The following is a 17,099-nucleotide window of genomic DNA, read 5'->3' as shown; positions in this document are numbered from 1 at the left end:
TGAAAAATGAAGGTGTTTAATAGAAATCTTAAAATGAGAAAAAGCATTAAGTCCCAACAAGGGAGATTTCAAAGAGAATGTGAAAGCTTTCCATGTTTTCATAATTTGTTGAAATGTGTCTCTTTAAAGAGAACCCCAAACTCCTATAAAAGACAGCACCTACTGACTAGTTCATATGTCTGTCTTTCTGCTTCTCCTAAGGGGAAAGTACAGAGTTATGTCAGATGTCCTGTGAAAGATTCCCAGAGCCTCCTTAAATGGAAACAAACCCTGAAAAAAAGAGAAGTAAATTTTAATTGAAAAGTTGTGTGTTTATAAAAGTAAAGGATAGCCTCTTTCCCGGCTGGAACCATGGAGAGAGCAGAAGAGAAGAAAAAGAAGGATTCTGCTGTGCCAGAAACCCTTAAGAAAAAGCGAAACAATTTCGCAAAGTTTGCCTAAAAGATGCTTCGAAAGGCAAGGAGGAAGCTTGTCTATGAAAAAGCTAAGCATTACCACAAGGAATACAGGCAGATGTACAGAACTGAAATTCGAATGGCTAGGATGGCACGAAAAGCCAGCAACTTCTGTGTACCCTTGGAACCCAAATTGGCATTTGTCATCAGGATCATAGTTCTCAACGGTGTGAGCCTGAAGGTTCGAAAGGTGCTGCAGCTCCTTCGCCTCCAGCAGATCTTCAGTGGCACCTTTGTGAAGCTCAACAAGGCTTCAGTTAACATGCTGAGAAGTGTGGAGCCATACATTGCATGGGGGTACCCAAATCTGAAGTTCGTAAATGAACTGATCTACAAGCGTGGTTATAGCAAAATCAATAAGAAGCGAATTGCCCTGACAGACAACGCATTGATTGCTGTATCTTTTAGGAAATATGGCATCATCTGCATGGAGGATCTGATTCATGAGATCTATACCACTGGAAAACGTTTCAAAGAAGCAAACAACTTCCTTTGGCCCTTTAAATTGTCTTCTCCACGGGGTGGAATGAAGAAAAAGACCACCCATTTTGTAGAAGGTGGAGATGCTGGCAACAGGGAAGACCAGATCTACAGGCTTATATAGAAGGATGAACTAAGGTATCTAGCAGGATTATTTTTGTAATCTGGTCAGTTAGTAAACAATTGAAACAAAAACAAACAAAAAAAGTAAAGGATATGTCTACAGAATCAGTTCAGTTCAGTTCAGTTGCTCAGTCGTGTCCGACTCTTTGCGACCCCATGAATCTCAGCTCGCCAGGCCTCCCTGTCCATCACCAACTCCCGGAATTCACTTAGACTCGCGTCCATCGAGTCAGTGATGCCATCCAGCCACCTCATCCTCTGTGATCCCCTTCTCCTCCTGCCCCCAATCCCTCCTAGCGTCAGAGTCTTTTCTAAGGAGTCAACTCTTTGCATGAGGTGGCCAAAGTACTGGAGTTTCAGCTTCAGCATCATTCCCTCCAAAATCCCAGGGCTGATCTCCTTTCGAATGGACTGGTTGGATCTCCTTGCAGTCCAAGGGACTCTCAAGAGTCTTCTCCAACACCACAGTTCAAAAGCATCAATTCTTCTGCGCTCAGCTTTCTTCACCGTCCAACTCCCACATCCATACATGTCCACTGGAAAAACCATAGCCTTGACTAGACGGACCTTTGTTGGCAAAGTAATGTCTCTGCTTTTCAATATGTTATCTACAGAATAGGTACCTTTAAAGATTTTCACTAAAATAGAACAAGTGTTCATTTTTAGGTGGTAAGACATTGACTCTTCATTCTTCTTTTTTATCTTGGGTAGAGATTTTAAAAAATTATTATTAACATTTCGCTGTTATTTTATCGCTACTGTGATTGTTGTTATTATTTTATAAACATAGAGTCTAGGTGGTCCCTGCAGCACCGTAAACCACAAGCAACCTGGCGCGGCCCCTAGTGCCGCGCAGGGGCTTCTGGGGGTTGTAGTCCACAGGCTACCTCGCGCATGCGCCATGGTCCGGGACGGATGCTGTGGGCGACGTTGTTCGTGGCTCTGAGGTGAGTGTGGCTCGGACCGCGCCCCCTTCCCAGGTGTCACTGTGTATGGAGGATGGGGGTTGTGAAACTGTAACCCGACCTTGTGAACTGTAATGGGAGGCGTTGGAAGCGGGGACTAGTGACCGATAAAAGGACTTCCTCGGCCAGGTGGAGTGGTGAGGGGCTCCGGTCCGACCTCCCTGGAAGAGATCCGGAGTGGGGAGCTTGGGCTGGTTTGCGAGGTGGTGCCCCTGCAGGTTTGTAGGGTGTGCAACCCCGGGTCAGAGTTGGTTTCAGTCTTGGCACGTGCATCCGTGAACCGAGGCGGGGGACAGGGGGCGTGGCCTCACGTTTTGGAGATGCTGATTTGGGCCATGCGCCCCTGATGGGGAGGGTTTCCCTGGTAGCTGAGTCAGCAAAGAATCTGCCCGCAATGCGGGAGACCCCCGGGTCAGGAAGATCCTCTGGAGTCGGGAATGGCAACCCACTCTAGCATTCTTGCCTGGAGAGGACAGAGGAGCCTGGCGGGCTACAGTCCATGGGGTCGCAAAGAGTCCGACACGGACAGAACTGAGCGACACACACACCCACACACCCTCCCTCCCTGATGGGGAGAGGAATTGACCCAAGGAGTTGTGTCATCTCCAATAGGAAGGACAGCTTGGTCTGTTCACTCCTCGTTTCCGCGGAGGGGCGATTCCAGCTCAGCACCCTGCATCCTTGGAGCCTTAGTTTCTGAAGGCTTCTGCGTTTGGGGTGTGGCAGCTCTTGACTCCAGCGGGGCAATCTTGACTTTAGGGCAGAAGTTCTGGCCTCTGGAAAAAAGGGGGGAAACTCAAACTGTACATCCCTTCTCTGCGTGTCTGGGCCGGGAGTATGTCTCTGAATACAGTATGAAGACAGAGAGTGCTATCTTTGAGGATTATAAGACACATAGCAAATTGTAAATTCTTAAACTGCAGTCAATAAATATGAATACTGACTCTACATTTGATAATATTAGAGAATTATTGAGGTGTCATATTAACATTTTAAAGATGATTAGAGCTACTTACTGAAATATGTATGGACAAAATAATACGTCAGGGAATTGCTTCAAAATAGTAAATGAATATGTGGGGAAAGGGTAGAGGTGTAGTTGAAACAAGAGTGACCACATGTTAATAACTGTTTAAACCAAGTGACTGGTACATGGGGGTTCACTGTGCTATACTGTCTGCCTCTGTATATGTTAGAAATTTCCATAATACAATATTTTGGAAACAATTTTCCAGTTAACTAGCTAGGAAATGCCTGAAGCATAGGAAAGTTGGATTTTCCTCTTAGTTGCACATAGTATGTGGGGCCAGACCTTGGAAATCCCCCCTCAGACTAGACCCCAATGCCCTCGGAGTCCCTGTGAGCTCCGAGGTGTAGTCAGAGTTTCAGGCCTTCAAATAAAATTCTGTAGTTTACTTCCTTTCTCAATGAAATTGAGGTCATTTATGTCTTTTGTCCCTTGTAAATGGGACAGTTTTTCAATTCTGTCTCTGTGAATATCAGTGTGTTTTTCAACATCTCAAACCTATTATTTCCAAAACTGAACTTCTGATCCTCCTTACAAAACCTATCCCTCCTATGGACTTACCCATCTCTGTCAAGGACAACTCCATCTTTGCAGTAACTGAGGCCAAAGTTTCCTCTCCTGTCTTTCTTTCTCTGCCCATATGCAAACCATCAACAGATCCTATTGACCAGATCATCCGTATAAATCCTGATCCCTGCCATTTCTCACTACCTCCACCTATGCTTCCCTGGTCCAAGGCACTGTCATTTCTAACTGGGATTTCCTGAAAACCACCTAACTAGTCTTCCTGCTCCCTTCTTACCATTGGTAGTCCATTCTTTGTGTGTATGTCTATTCTGATTTTGTGGGGATTTAATTTTTACTGGAGTATAGTTACTTTACAATGCTGTGTTAGTTTCTACTATACAGCAAAATGAATCAGGTGTGTGTGTGTGTGTGTGTGTGTGTGTGTGTGTGTGTGTGGCTCAGTCATGTCTGGCTCTTTGTGACCCTATGGGCTATAGCCCACCGGGCTCCTTTGTCCATGGAATTCTCCAGGCAAGAGTACTGGAGTGGGTAGCCATTCCCTCCTCCAGGGGATCTTCCCAGCTGAGGGGTCGAACCTGGGTCTCCTGCATAGAAGGCACATTCTTTATTGCCTGAGCCAGCAAGGAAGCCCTGAATCAGCTATACATATATCCCCTGTGTTTTGGATTTCCTTCCCATTTAGGTCAACACAGCATTGAATAGAATTCCCTGTGCTATACAGTAGGTTCTCACTAGTTATCCATTTCATACATAGCATCAGTAGTATATATATATGTCAATCCCAATTGGCAGTCCACTCATCACAGCAGCTAGCATGAGCCTGCTAATACCTAAGTTAAATCATGTCACTCCTCGGTTTAGAATCCTCCCATAACTTCTAACTAATGAGACTAGCAGCCCAAACCTTCAAGTGTTCTTATAGCATCTACCACCTGGCTCCCTTTACCTGCTCCATTCCCACTTGCTCGTTCCCACACTCACTCCACTTGAGCCATGTATATGCTGCCACCTCAAGGTCTTTGCACTTGCTATTTCCTCTGTCTAGAATGCTCTGTACACATAGTTGCATTGCCCACTCCCTTACTTCATGAAGTATCACCTCAGTGAGACATTTCCTGACCACCCTGTTTCACTCCCAGTCCCCCTTCCCTGCTTTTTTAATTTTTTGCTCCATAACATTGATCACTGTGGTATCTTCAGTGTCCAGATCACTGCCTGGTACCCAGTAGGCACTTAATAAATATGTGTTACATGAGGGAATGCAGTCCCTGTCCTCTCTGAGCTTAGAGACAGGCAGAAGGCAATTAAGCCACTGCAGTATAATGCTATCATAGGAGAAGTGGTACCTGCCGTAGTCAGAATGTTTGTGTCCTCCTCAAATTCATTATGTTGAAAACCTAATGGCATGATTTCCCTGCTGGTCCAGTAGCTAAGGCTCCACGCTCCCAGTACAGGGGGCCCAGGTTCGATTCCTTGTCAGGAAACTAGATTCCCACATGCCACAACTGTGCTGCAATTAAGACTGAAGATCCCATGTGCCACAACTAAGGCCCAGCACAGCCAAATATATATATATATAAAGAAAATGTGACAGTTTGACCCAAAAGCTTGAGGAAAGAGATAGGAGTTATATAGGTGTCTGGGATGGGATTGGTGGGCAGGGGGCTTGAGGAGATGGGAATTTGATCTGGTGAGAATGAGAGGAGAGGAAAAGACATCTTGGAAAAAAAAAAGAATGTATGAGAAAACTGCCCAGTCCAGAAGGAACCAATATTCATTCACAACTTGTTAAACCATGGATTCTTTCTTCTTTGCAGTTCTGGTTTCTCTGGCTCCTGCTTTCTCTAAGAGGAAGACAGTATGATTAAGCTCCCGGTAAGCTGAAGTTTCCTTTCTTTCTCTTAAATGCCATGTCCATTCTGAGGAGCTGGGTATCTCTATTTTCCAAAAGTAAGTCAGAAATTTTTGAGTGACTTCTGTGTGGTAGGCACTTTACTTTATTTATAACAGCTTGGAGAGGTAGTGGTATTATTCCCTTTGGAGAAATTAAGAAACAGGCTCAGAAATGTCAGACTGCCTGGTTCAGGGCTGCTCCCAAGTTCAGTCTGCTTACCAGTGCCAATCAGTGAGCTGCTTGTCCCTGGTCCATGAGAGATAAGTACAGAAATCAAAAATAAGGGACTTCCCTGGTGATCCAGTGGTTAAGAATCCACCTTGCAATGCAGGGGACATGGGTTCGATCCCTGCTCTGGGAACTAAGATCCCACATGCTGTGGCACAACCAGCATGCTGAAAGGCAGCCAAATACATAAATATTTTTTTAAAAGAAAACAAAAGCAAGGGTTTGGAGAATTCCTTGGTGGGGTTAGAACTCCATGCTTTCACAGCCGTGGCTCCAGGTTCAATTCCTGGTCAGGGAACTAAGAGGATTTGGAGCAAAAAGATAAAAACTTAATGACTGATACAGCAGCTTCCAGTGTAGCTCTTCTTCCAGGAGTCATTGGTGCAGATGATGAACGCGGCATGTGCTTGATGTTTTAGGAAACCTTGACCTTCAAGGACATGGCCGTGGTCTTCTCCAAGGAAGAGCTGGCACTCTTGGACTCTGCCCAGATAAACCTGTACCAAGACGTGATGCTGGAGAACGTCAGGAACCTGGTCTCCTTGGGTGAGGACAACAAACCCCTGTAACTAAGCATCAAACCACTGGTCCCGTTTTCTCAAGTGATCAGCTTCAAACTGGATAGAATATTCCAGTCGGAGCACAAAGGGAAACCTCCTAAGAGATACACATGCAGATGACAACCTGCAGTTAATGAGTTTTAATAACTGTGAGCAGGTGGCCCTTGTGAGTTGTGGGTGGGTGAGGGAGCTCTCCCCAGGCCTGCGCCCCCAGCCTGTGGGCATCCGATGCAGTTGGCAAGCCTACGCTGATCTCATCATGTGTTTAGGCTCTCATTCCCTCATATTTTCCAGAACAAGACTGAGGAAGTTCACACATTACCAAGGCCTTGGTCCCTTGGTTGCCTCTAGAATAAAACCAATGTGGGTTGGTTTTTTTTTTTTTCCAGTTTTGTTTTTTTTAAACAATGTTTTAGACAAACTGGTATTAAAGGAACCAAGTTAGGATATGGTTGGTAGTCAGTACACTGTGAGTGTCCGCTTATTTGCTCTCTTGCTGATCAATATCTGTCCTAGCTTCAATTTCTCAGAGCCCAGTATACAGGAAGCTGTGACCTCAGTTTAGTTTACGAGATAGTTGCTCTTATCGTCCCCCTTCTACAGAGCAAACAACTGAGGTACAGAGTGGACGAGTAACTTGCCCAGGATCACCCAGCTTGTCAGAGGAACTAGGATTTGAACCTCCCAGTCTGACCCTCAGCCCTGTGCTTGTAATAACCAGGTGACATGAAGTACTGCCATGTCCATAGATTGTAAACAGGGCTCCTTGGCATAAATGTGTAGGACTGACCCCATTGGTGAGTCCTGAAATCAAGTGACCATGTCATAGCTAGCAGTTTCTAAAAAGCAAAACAAATCCATGGACTAGAACACAAAAGGATTTATCAGAGTACATTGCACCTGGTAAGGTAAGCCTCAACTGATCACAGTATTTTCGTTTCTGGTCTGTGTGTCTGTGCAGGAACTGGGTCACAGTGTAAATGCTTTTCTTGCTATGGGTACAGTCCAAACAGTTGGAAAACTACTGCGTTAAGCCTGTTCCTGTTTCCTCTGACACCACTTTATGAACCAAAGTCACTCAATAAAATGAATCAGAAAATTACCTTGAACTAGAAGCAGTGTCCAGATGATACTTGTGACATTTTGTGAAGCCTGTTTTGGGGTGCCAAGGTGTTGTGACCATCTTCAACCCTTTATTTCTTATGAACCATTCGTACAGTCTTGCTTCCCTGGGCGCCAGGCTGTGAACAGTTCCACGCTGCCCATTCTCCTAGCCATGGCTGTTAGAGATTCTGCAGTAACCTCAAAGAGGAGAAGCTGGGAATTGGACTACAGGGTCTTGATGGATTTTGTCTCTTCACAAAGCCAGAGAACCTCAGGGAAAATAAAAAGGATGTCCCATATTTCACAATATTATCCCCATTTCAATCCCCACTGCAGCTGTAGGCCCGCTGTGTACAGTTGTGCAGGTTGTACACAAATATACATGATAGTTCTATCACATTTAATAGCTGATGTAAAGGAAAGGACTTGGTTAGGAGAAAGGACTTGCTGCTTGTTTCTACAACCTTCTACAAGATCCTTGAAGGTCTCCGTGATCCTTTATGTCTCTCACCATGTCCAGAACGCCATTATTATATATATTACATAAATCATATGGGAGCCTTCCCCTTATATTTGGGGGGTTTTGTTTTGTTTTTTACATATTTTTGTTCTTCTAACTTCATATCATGTAATAAATAAATAGTCACATGGTATAGTAACTATGATGATTCTTTCTGAGGTATACTCACCCCTTCAGTCAGAAACAGCAATAACCAAGAACATGTTGAAAATGAATTCACAGTGAACAACAAATTTTAAGTATGGTGCATTCCATTTCAGTGTGGTTCAATATGTACAGTGTTTAAAAGTGCATCTCCCTTTAAAGCCTCACAGATGTACATAATTCTTACAAAAGTACCCACACAGAGATTTATTAAGTTTTAAAGTTGTTGCACAGGGAATATGTGCTTAAAAACTATAAAAGCTTGTGTATTTTGGAAGCAAAGTTATTCTAGATAAATTTATTTTTAAATATTGCTGAAAAGACTACAGGCTTTAGACGTCATGGATATCAAATCCATTACTTAAATTAGCAAAATGACTAAAGTCTTTCTATGGACTACTCTAATAGCAGAGAGGTGAATTTCTTCCTTTATAAATTGTTTCCAGTATTTCTTTTGATGCATCTGCAGTCAGTGGTTTTTGATTGGCAGCTCACAGATTAGAATGATTGGGTTTCGAATTGTTTCATACACAACTAGGATCCAGGGGCAACTTCTCATCCCACCCAGCTTCATATCCTCAGAGTCTTTGGATAGATGCTCTACTTGTTTGCTTAGCCAAATTCTTTTTCTCCTCATAGAAGACAGGATTAAAAACAACCTTATGAACCTTCAGGAAAAAGGCTTGAGTTACCTCTCACCAGAAGTCCTCTACTTTTGGCAAATTTGGAACCAAAGGATCAGTGAATTGACCGTGAGTCATGATTATGTTAGTTATGAATCTTCAAGGAGATTGTCCCCAGTATTTAGGAGACATTTCCCTCTGTGAAGAGTGGACAGGAGTGTCTCTTCAGATTTCTGAAAATGAAAACCATGTAATAAATGCTATTAATTTAGAAAATCAAGACATCACAGCTTGGAAAAGCCTGACACAGGTCCTTTTACCCCAGAATCCTGGAAGAAAGCCAACCTAATGACTGAGCCACATAATTCTCAGAGAAAGCAGATAGAAGAGAAATTGGATGGGTGTGCTTGGTGTGGTGACAGCTTCTTTCAGACCTTGCGTCATTATGATGATTCCCAAGAATGTAAAGGAGAGGAGCTTTGTAGATGCACCAACTGTGGGAAACACTTGGTTATAAAGTCAACAGTCAAACACGGTCCCGTGGTCCATGCAGTGTGGCATGCTCTCAGATGTAATAACCCTGGAATGGGCTTCACAGTTGATGCTCGTGTTCATCACAGTGCTCACACGGAGCAAGATCTTATAAACACCATTGGTATGGAAGGGACTTTAGCCAGAGCTCAGAACATACTGTTCACGATAAAACCCATTCAGGAGAGGAAACTTGTGAAGGTCAAGAGTGGGCTCGGGGCTGCAAACAGAACTCAAACCTTCCTAGGAATCCCAATGGCCCTCCAGGAGACAAGCCCTATAAATGCATGGAATGTAGCAAAGGCTTCAGCTGTGATTCCTCTCTTCATAACCATCGCCGAGTCCACACAGGGGAGATGCCCTACACCTGTGATGTGTGTGGGAAGGGGTTCGGATTTGGGTTGCTTCTGTGTTTCCATCAGAGGGTCCACAGTGGGAAAAGGCTGTGTAAGTGCACCAAGTGTGGGAAGGACTTCGATCAGAGCTCCAACCTTCTTGTCCATCAGAGGGTCCACACAGGGGAGAAACCCTACAAATGCAGTGAGTGCGGCAAATGCGTCAGTTCCAGCTCCATTCTCCAAGTTCACCAGAAGCTGCACATGGGGAAGAAGCCTTACAGGTGTGACGAGGGTGGGAAGAGCTTCAGCCAAAGCACACACCTGCACATTCACTAGAGGGTGCACACGGGGGAGAAAGCCTACAAATGTGATGTGTGCAGGAAGGCTTTCGCCTACAGCTCAGTTCTGCACACTCATCAGAGGGTTCACACAGGGGAAAAGCCTCACATGTGCCAAGTGTGTGATAAGGGCTTCAGCTACCGCTCCTATTTGCACTTGCATCAGAGAGATCACACCCAAGAGAAGCCATATTAATGTGACAGCTGTGGGAAGGGCTTCAGTTGGAACTCAGATCTTCAGGTTCATCTCTGAGTCCACACAGGAGGGAGGCCCTGTAAGTGTAAGGAGTGTGGGAAGGGCATCAGTTGTAACTCATATCTTCTTGCCCATCAGAGAGTTCATAGGGATGAGATGGACTATGCATGTCATGAGCATGACAAGACTCAGGAAATATATAGCTTGGACCTTCTTGCTCAGCCAAGACTGCACAACAGGACAGAAACATTATAAATGTAGCCAGTCTGGGTTCAATGAGGAAAACAGAAGCTACTCTAGGTGTTCCAGATGATAGACACTTAGTCAGCCATTGGGAGGGCTGGAAGGGCAAAGGACAGGGATGCTACCACCCATGATGTCAGCGTGCAGCACTAAAGCACATGTTTCTTAAGGGCATTCCAGGAAACTACTGTGGATCTCAACACCTTTCTTGAAACGCCCATCAGCTGTCATAGGCCAAGAAAGTGATTCTTGACAAATGGGCTGTTTGTGGCAATGACAGTAGTTAGAGGTCAAATTTCCATTAATGGGTGTGCCCAGGAAGGAAATTCTAATTGGAATGGGGCCAGCAAGAGCTTCAGTCCAGCCAAAACCTGTAGATGTTTTTGCTTGTTTTTAGAATCTCCTCTAGAAATGTACTCTCTGCTAAGAACATTCAAAATAGTGCTCAGAGATGAAAGCTGTGTTATTATTATGGTAAGAATTAGGCCATACTCAGGTTTTCAAATCCATTAGATTCTTCATACAGTAGAGAAGCTCTATGGAAGTGATATTTTAAGGGTGCGGCAGAGACATTGATATGTATTCATATTCCTACTGGTTCTATTTTCCAAGCCAAAGTATTCATTGTCAGAAGCAGACACCACTCTTTCTCAGCATCTTGATTAATAATGGGTTTTTAGAAGGTGCTCATTTAGTCAAGTTCCTATCAAAACTGTGATTCAGTTTGGGATTATAGTTGGATTTTAGAGGAGGACATACTTTTACAGTACCTTTATCTTGAATAACAATGTATTTTTGTATCTGTTTGTTTATTTTGTTTGTTATTTTGATCATATTTTATCCCTAGTTTTCTTTCCTTTTTAAAAGAATATTTATTTGGCTGCATCAGGTCTTAGTTGTGGCCTGTGGGATCTTAGTTCCCTGACCAGGAATTGAACCTGAAACCCCTGCATTGCAAAGTGAATTCTTAACCTCTGGACCACCAGGGAAGTTCCTTTAGTTTTTTTTTTTTTTTCTTTACATTACATTTTCATACTAGTTATTGTTTGTATATGAAACAGCCATTCAAATGCAAATAAAACCATCCCTGAAGTATTACATTCTTACCAATTCAGGTTGGCAATAGTGAAAGATTAACTAAACTCAGTGTCAGTAAGGGAGTAGAAAGAAGTTAGCATCCTTACCATATGTTAGTGGAAAAAAAAAAAAAAAAAACAACCCAGGTGTAACACTTCTGAAGAGGATTTTATATATATGTATTAAAGTGTATAAGGACCATTATCTTTCTTTTTTATTTTTATTTTTTTATTTTTTTTTTAGTTTTTTATTTTTTAAATTTTAAAATCTTTAATTCTTACATGCATTCCCAAACATGAACCCCCCTCCCACCTCCCTCCCCATAACATCTTTCTGGGTCATCCCCATGCACCAGCCCCAAGCATGCTGCATCCTGCGTCAGACATAGACTGGCGATTCAATTCACATGATAGTATACATGGGGACCATTATCTTTCAACCACTAATGCAACTGCTCAGAATTTGTCTTTAAGACATGATTGCACAGGTTGGAAAAGATGGTTTAAAGAAGGGAGCATATTCTAAGAATATTTGCAATAATAAAAATTGCAGACAACCTAAAGTTCTATGAATGAGATTGAGCAAATTATGTCATCCTCATATGATGGAATAATGTGTCCAACTCTGCAACCCCACGGACTATAGCCCACTTGGCTCCTCTGTCCATGGCATTTTCCAGGCAAGAATACTAAAGTGGGTTGCCATTCCCTTCTCTTAGGAGATGTTTCTGACCCAGGGATCGACCCTGCATCTCTTGAGTCTCCTGCATTGGTAGGTGCATTCTTTACCACTGTACCACCTGGGAAGCCCACAGAAAGGAATAATATCAACCATTAAAGTGATTTAGACCTATAAGTGTTCACATATTGTTTGGAGAAAACATCAAGTTATAAAAGATCAAGTATGATTTATACTAGACAAGAGTAGAGTTCAGAGCAGCACTGGGACCAATGCTCCACCACTGCTCTACACTTCACTCTTCAGTGTTGTTGCAAGGTTTGCTTCGGGGATTTAACACAAGTGGGGGTATGTCTAACATAGGAAATGTTTCCTCCAAATTATTTTCCTCATCTGAAAAATCTTTGCTGTTATCTTATCCTGTTTAATATATGTGAAACTTCAAAACTGAGATGATCAAATATTCTCCTTCACAAAGATAGAATCTGTAATATAGAGGATCATGAGATGTGATTTGTGGTGATGGTTTCCTTGTTTTAAGTTAGATGTTTTTAACATATTTGCTGTTATTTATTTTGGTTTTTCTCTTCAGAAACTTGCCTAGGCTTTGCATTGGCTTTGAACAGAATACGTTTCATGTTCAAGTATTTCCATTCCTTTCTATGACATATTTTTGCCAAAAGGAGAAAAAAAAACCTGTATCTAAGATAGCTTTTAAATAAAAATTCTACTTATAGGACGTTTAGAAGTTTTGAGGAGAATGTATGAGAAGCCAATAGACAAATCCAGAATTCAGACATGTAATTTGACATCTTTGTTTCTCCAACAGTTGAAGGGCATTAGAAATGGTGGTGGCTGTAAATGGTGTAGGATATAGTTTTAGAATAAATGAGCCTCAGGTGAGAAGCAATCAAATACAATGAATTCATCTATTTGGATACTGACTGGAGTAAACCAGCTGTAAAATAATTTTATTATTTTTAAGCAAAATGATATTTGAAAGGAAATGATAGTGTTAAAGACTGCTTTAAAATTCTTTATAAGTGTACTTGCATCTGACTCTTCATAACCCCATGGACTGTAGTCTGCCAGGCTCCTCTGTCCATGGGATTTCCCAGGCAAGAATACTGGAATGGGTTACCATTTCCTGCTCCGGGGGATCTTCCTGACCCTGGGATCGAAGTGCATATCTTGGGTTTCCTGCATTGGCAGGCAGATTCTTTACCACTGCACCACCTGGGAAGTCCTTAAAATTCTTTAGTAACAAAATTTTAAAGTGATACATGAAGCCAGTGTGGCATAATGTTGGTAAGTATTGAATTTAACCTATATGTATTTAGTACTTCATGTTACTGTTCTCAATACTTATGTACTATTTTTAGAAGTTTCACTTTTTAAATTATTTCCTGCCCAGAGGAAAGTGCTAAGTACATACTTCCTGTAGTTTCACTTGTTGTAGTTATATGGACTCCATCTCCCACATCAACTTACCTATTCCCCAGCCTTAAATAACAATGACCTCACCTTGTCTAAAAAGATTCATAGCAAATATACGGTATCAAAAAGAACAATATAGGACTAGTCAAAGGAAAGCTTGAGTTCAAACTTTAAAAATTCCAAGGAAAGAGACTTTTTCCCTATTACAGTATTTTCTCCAGTTCTTTGCCCATGCAGCTCTTCTCGTTTGTCAGAAACAAGGAAGCAGTTTGTTTTATGGCCTGTGCTTGGAACTCCTTGTGCTTGGCATCTTGGAGTAAATAGTATATGCTAGACAGCAAAGTCAGAAGTAGATTAATACAGGCATATATAAAGAGACAATGGAGTCAAACCAAGTCTGAGATTCCATGTTCCTTAAGGTCGATGTCCAGTGCAGAACAAAGCAAGTCTTCTTGTCATAGGCATAGCTTTCCTGCTAAAATGTGTTCATTTTCTTTATATGTGAGAAGCTTCTCTTTTTTCCCCCTAAATATCTATATTTCCTTTAAATCCCCACGTTCTAGTTTTCTTCTTGGAAAAAAAAAAAAAATTTACAAAAAAGAAGAAGGCCAAATGCTAACCATACTTAAATGACTCAGGTTGAGTTTAACCCAAAGAAACAGTGAAGGGAAGGCGGAAGCACTACCATGCGGAGGGTTCTGGGAGGTGTAGTCGGAAGCAGTTCCACCCCAGACAGGCAGGGCTGTAGTCCCATACCCCTTTGGGATTTCTGGGAACTGTAGTCCAGAAGTTTCGTGCAATCAACACTTCCTATTCAGGAGTGCGGGGTGTTGCCCTCTCGGAGAGTCTCCGGAACCTGCCAAGTGACTAGCAAGAACTTCCGTTTCACGGGAGGTTGCGGCCATCACTTCTTTTGTGCAGTGGTGACTTGAATCCCAGTAACAGCTCCGCGCTTTCTTGGTCTAGGCAAGGGGCCAACAGTGGTCCCGGAAGAGAAGCGATGGTTGTGGGTGACAAGGATTAGAAGCATTTGCGTTTCCTTCTCGGCAGAAAATCCTAGCGTTTGCAGAGGAGTTGGTTGGGAGCGGGTCGGTATAGTACATGGCTTTTTTGAGGGATGGGCTTCCCCGGTGAACCCGCCTGCAATGCAGGAGACGCAGAAGAGACACGGGTTGGATACCTCGGTCGGGAAGATCCCCTGGAGGAGGACATGGCAACCCACTCCAGTATTCTTGCCTGGAAAATTCCGTGGACTGAGGAGCCTGGCAGGCTACAGTCCATGTGGTTGCGCAGAGTCGGACTTGATTGAAGCGACTGAGCACGGACTATACTAGTGACCACTAGCAAAAATTTGGACTTCCCGTAGCTCAAAGGTAAAGAATCTGCCTGCAATGCAGGAGACCATGGTTGGATCCCCTGGAGCGGAGAATGGCAATCCACTGCAGTATTTTTGCCTAGAGAATCTCATGGACAGAGAAGCCTGGTGGGCTACAGTTCCTGGGGTCTCAAAGAGTCAGACACGACTGAGTGATTAACACTTTGATTTCACTTCACTTCGGGTTCTGCATTCCCCCAGCCTCTCCTTGATTCGCAATCAGTACGGCCACTTGCTGGTGTTATAACTTTGGGCAAGTTAATCACTGAATCAGTCGCTGGGGTATAATTATATAGTACTTACTCAGTGGGATCGTGGAAGTTAAATGAAGTTAATAATTTTAAAACACGTGAAATAGTAATGGCGCACAGAAAAAGCTGCTCCTTATGAATGCACAAAGCTCCAGCCAACAATAACCAATTATGTATGAAATGTTAATTTCCTGTGTTAAAAAGGCATCATATGTAAAAGACAGTCAACTGGGCTGAAAATATTGACCTATTTGACATATACTGGTATATATGCTAGAAAATGGATTAAAATCCTTAACATTGAATCTTAAGATAATGAAACCCCTATAGGAATATGGATATGTCTACAAAGGATATGAATAGGCAAGTTTTTAAGAGAAGCAATTGCTATAGCAAGTAAATACATGAAAAATTAGATTGATTGTCCAGTAAATGAACATGTTTAATCAAGTTGCTTGACTGTGCTCTGGAATTGTATGAAATGTAATCCAGGCTCTAAGGGTAGTAGCTGACCTTCTGTCCTAGGAAGGCAATGACATGGGGGTTCTGGAAAGTGTAGTCCAACAGCTCTGTATAGGTGGCCAACTGCCTCTGCAGAGAGGCATGGTGTGACCATTATCTCCTGGGGAATTCTGGGAGCATAATCAAGAACTGTGGGTACACAGGGAACTCAATCTGGTGCTCTGTGACAACCTAAAAGAGGTGGGATTTGTTTTCTGTAAATAAGGGGCATGACATTACCTACCTAGTAAAATTGTTTGGAGAGTTAAATGAGATAGTCACAAATAAAAGGTTGAAGGGTTTCTTTAGTTAATGTATTTCCCGAGGAATGTTCAGTTTAGTTCAGTCACTCAGTCCTGTCCAACTCTTTGCAAACCCATGGACTGCAGCACACCAGTCTCCCCTGTCCATCACCAACTCCTGGAGCTTGCTCAAACATGACCATAGAGTCAGTGATGCCATCCAGTCATATCCTCTGTTGTCCCCTTCTCCTCCTGACTTCAATCTTTCCCAGCATCAGGGTCTTTTCCAATGAGTCAGATCTTCGTATCAGGTGGCCAAAGTATTGAAATGAGCATCAGTCCTTCCAGTGAATATTCAGGACTGATTTCCTTTAGGATGGACTGGTTGGATCTCCTTGCAGTCCAAGACATCTCAAGAGTCTTCTCCAACACCACAGTTGAAAAGCATCAATTCTTTGGTGCTCAGCTTTCTTTATGGTCCAACTCTCACATCCATACATGACTACTGGAAAAACCATAGCTCTGACTAGATGGACCTTTATCAGCAAAGTAATATCTCTGCTTTTTAATATGCTGTCAAGGTTGGCCATAGCTTTTCTTCCAAGGAACAAGCATCTTTTAATTTTATGGTTGCAATCACCATCTGCTGTGATTTTGGAGCCCAAGAAAATAGTCTCACTGTTTCCATTGTTTCCCCATCTATTTGCCATAAAGTGTTGGGACTGGATGCCATGATCTTAGTTTTCTGAATGTTGGGTTTTAAGCCAGCTTTTTCCACTCTCCTCTTTTACTTTCATCAAGAGGATCTTTAGTTCTTCTTTGCTTTCTGCCATAAGGGTGGTGTCATCTGAATATTTGAGATTATTGATACTTCTCCTAGCAATCTTGATTCCAGATATTCAGTTACCTGAAAACTTGTATGAGTCCAGGAAGAGATCAGATTTCCACCTGCAGTACTACTAGTCCTCTGATCCCTTCAGGAATCTGGGCTATTCCTTGATTCCTTCTGGATTCATTTTCTATCTCAGAAGTGGAGTTGGTATGTGTGTATGTGTCTCTAGGATAGTGTGTGTGACCAAGGGAGACAGAGTTCTGATTTCTCCCTGCTTCCTTTCCTTTCTTAGCCCTAACTTGAAGAGGGCTGTAGGAAGGAGAATTGAATGACTCCAGGTCCTAGCAGCAGAACCTTAGCCTGAGTAGGATTTAGCATCCTTCTTTTTGCCATATCATCTCTGTTCTCA

General features: G+C 42.8%; 1 protein-coding gene and 1 pseudogene across 1 annotated transcript; both read left to right on the top strand.

Moving 5' to 3' along the window:
• Positions 1-291: 291 nt before the first annotated feature.
• Positions 292-1,657, top strand: LOC138418976 (large ribosomal subunit protein uL30 pseudogene; annotated as a pseudogene).
• Positions 1,658-1,952: 295 nt separating this feature from the next.
• ZNF285 (zinc finger protein 285) lies at positions 1,953-10,309 on the top strand. Its single transcript, XM_069552422.1, is given in 8 exon segments — positions 1,953-2,005; positions 2,105-2,241; positions 5,428-5,453; positions 6,120-6,246; positions 8,668-8,798; positions 8,800-8,967; positions 8,970-9,276; positions 9,279-10,309. Coding segments are annotated over 8 exon segments (1,980 nt in total).
• Positions 10,310-17,099: the final 6,790 nt, after the last annotated feature.

This window comes from Ovis canadensis, chromosome 14 (genome assembly GCF_042477335.2).
Source record: "Ovis canadensis isolate MfBH-ARS-UI-01 breed Bighorn chromosome 14, ARS-UI_OviCan_v2, whole genome shotgun sequence".
Lineage (NCBI taxonomy): Eukaryota > Metazoa > Chordata > Mammalia > Artiodactyla > Bovidae > Ovis > Ovis canadensis.
This window is presented reverse-complemented; position numbering and strand designations above follow the sequence as displayed.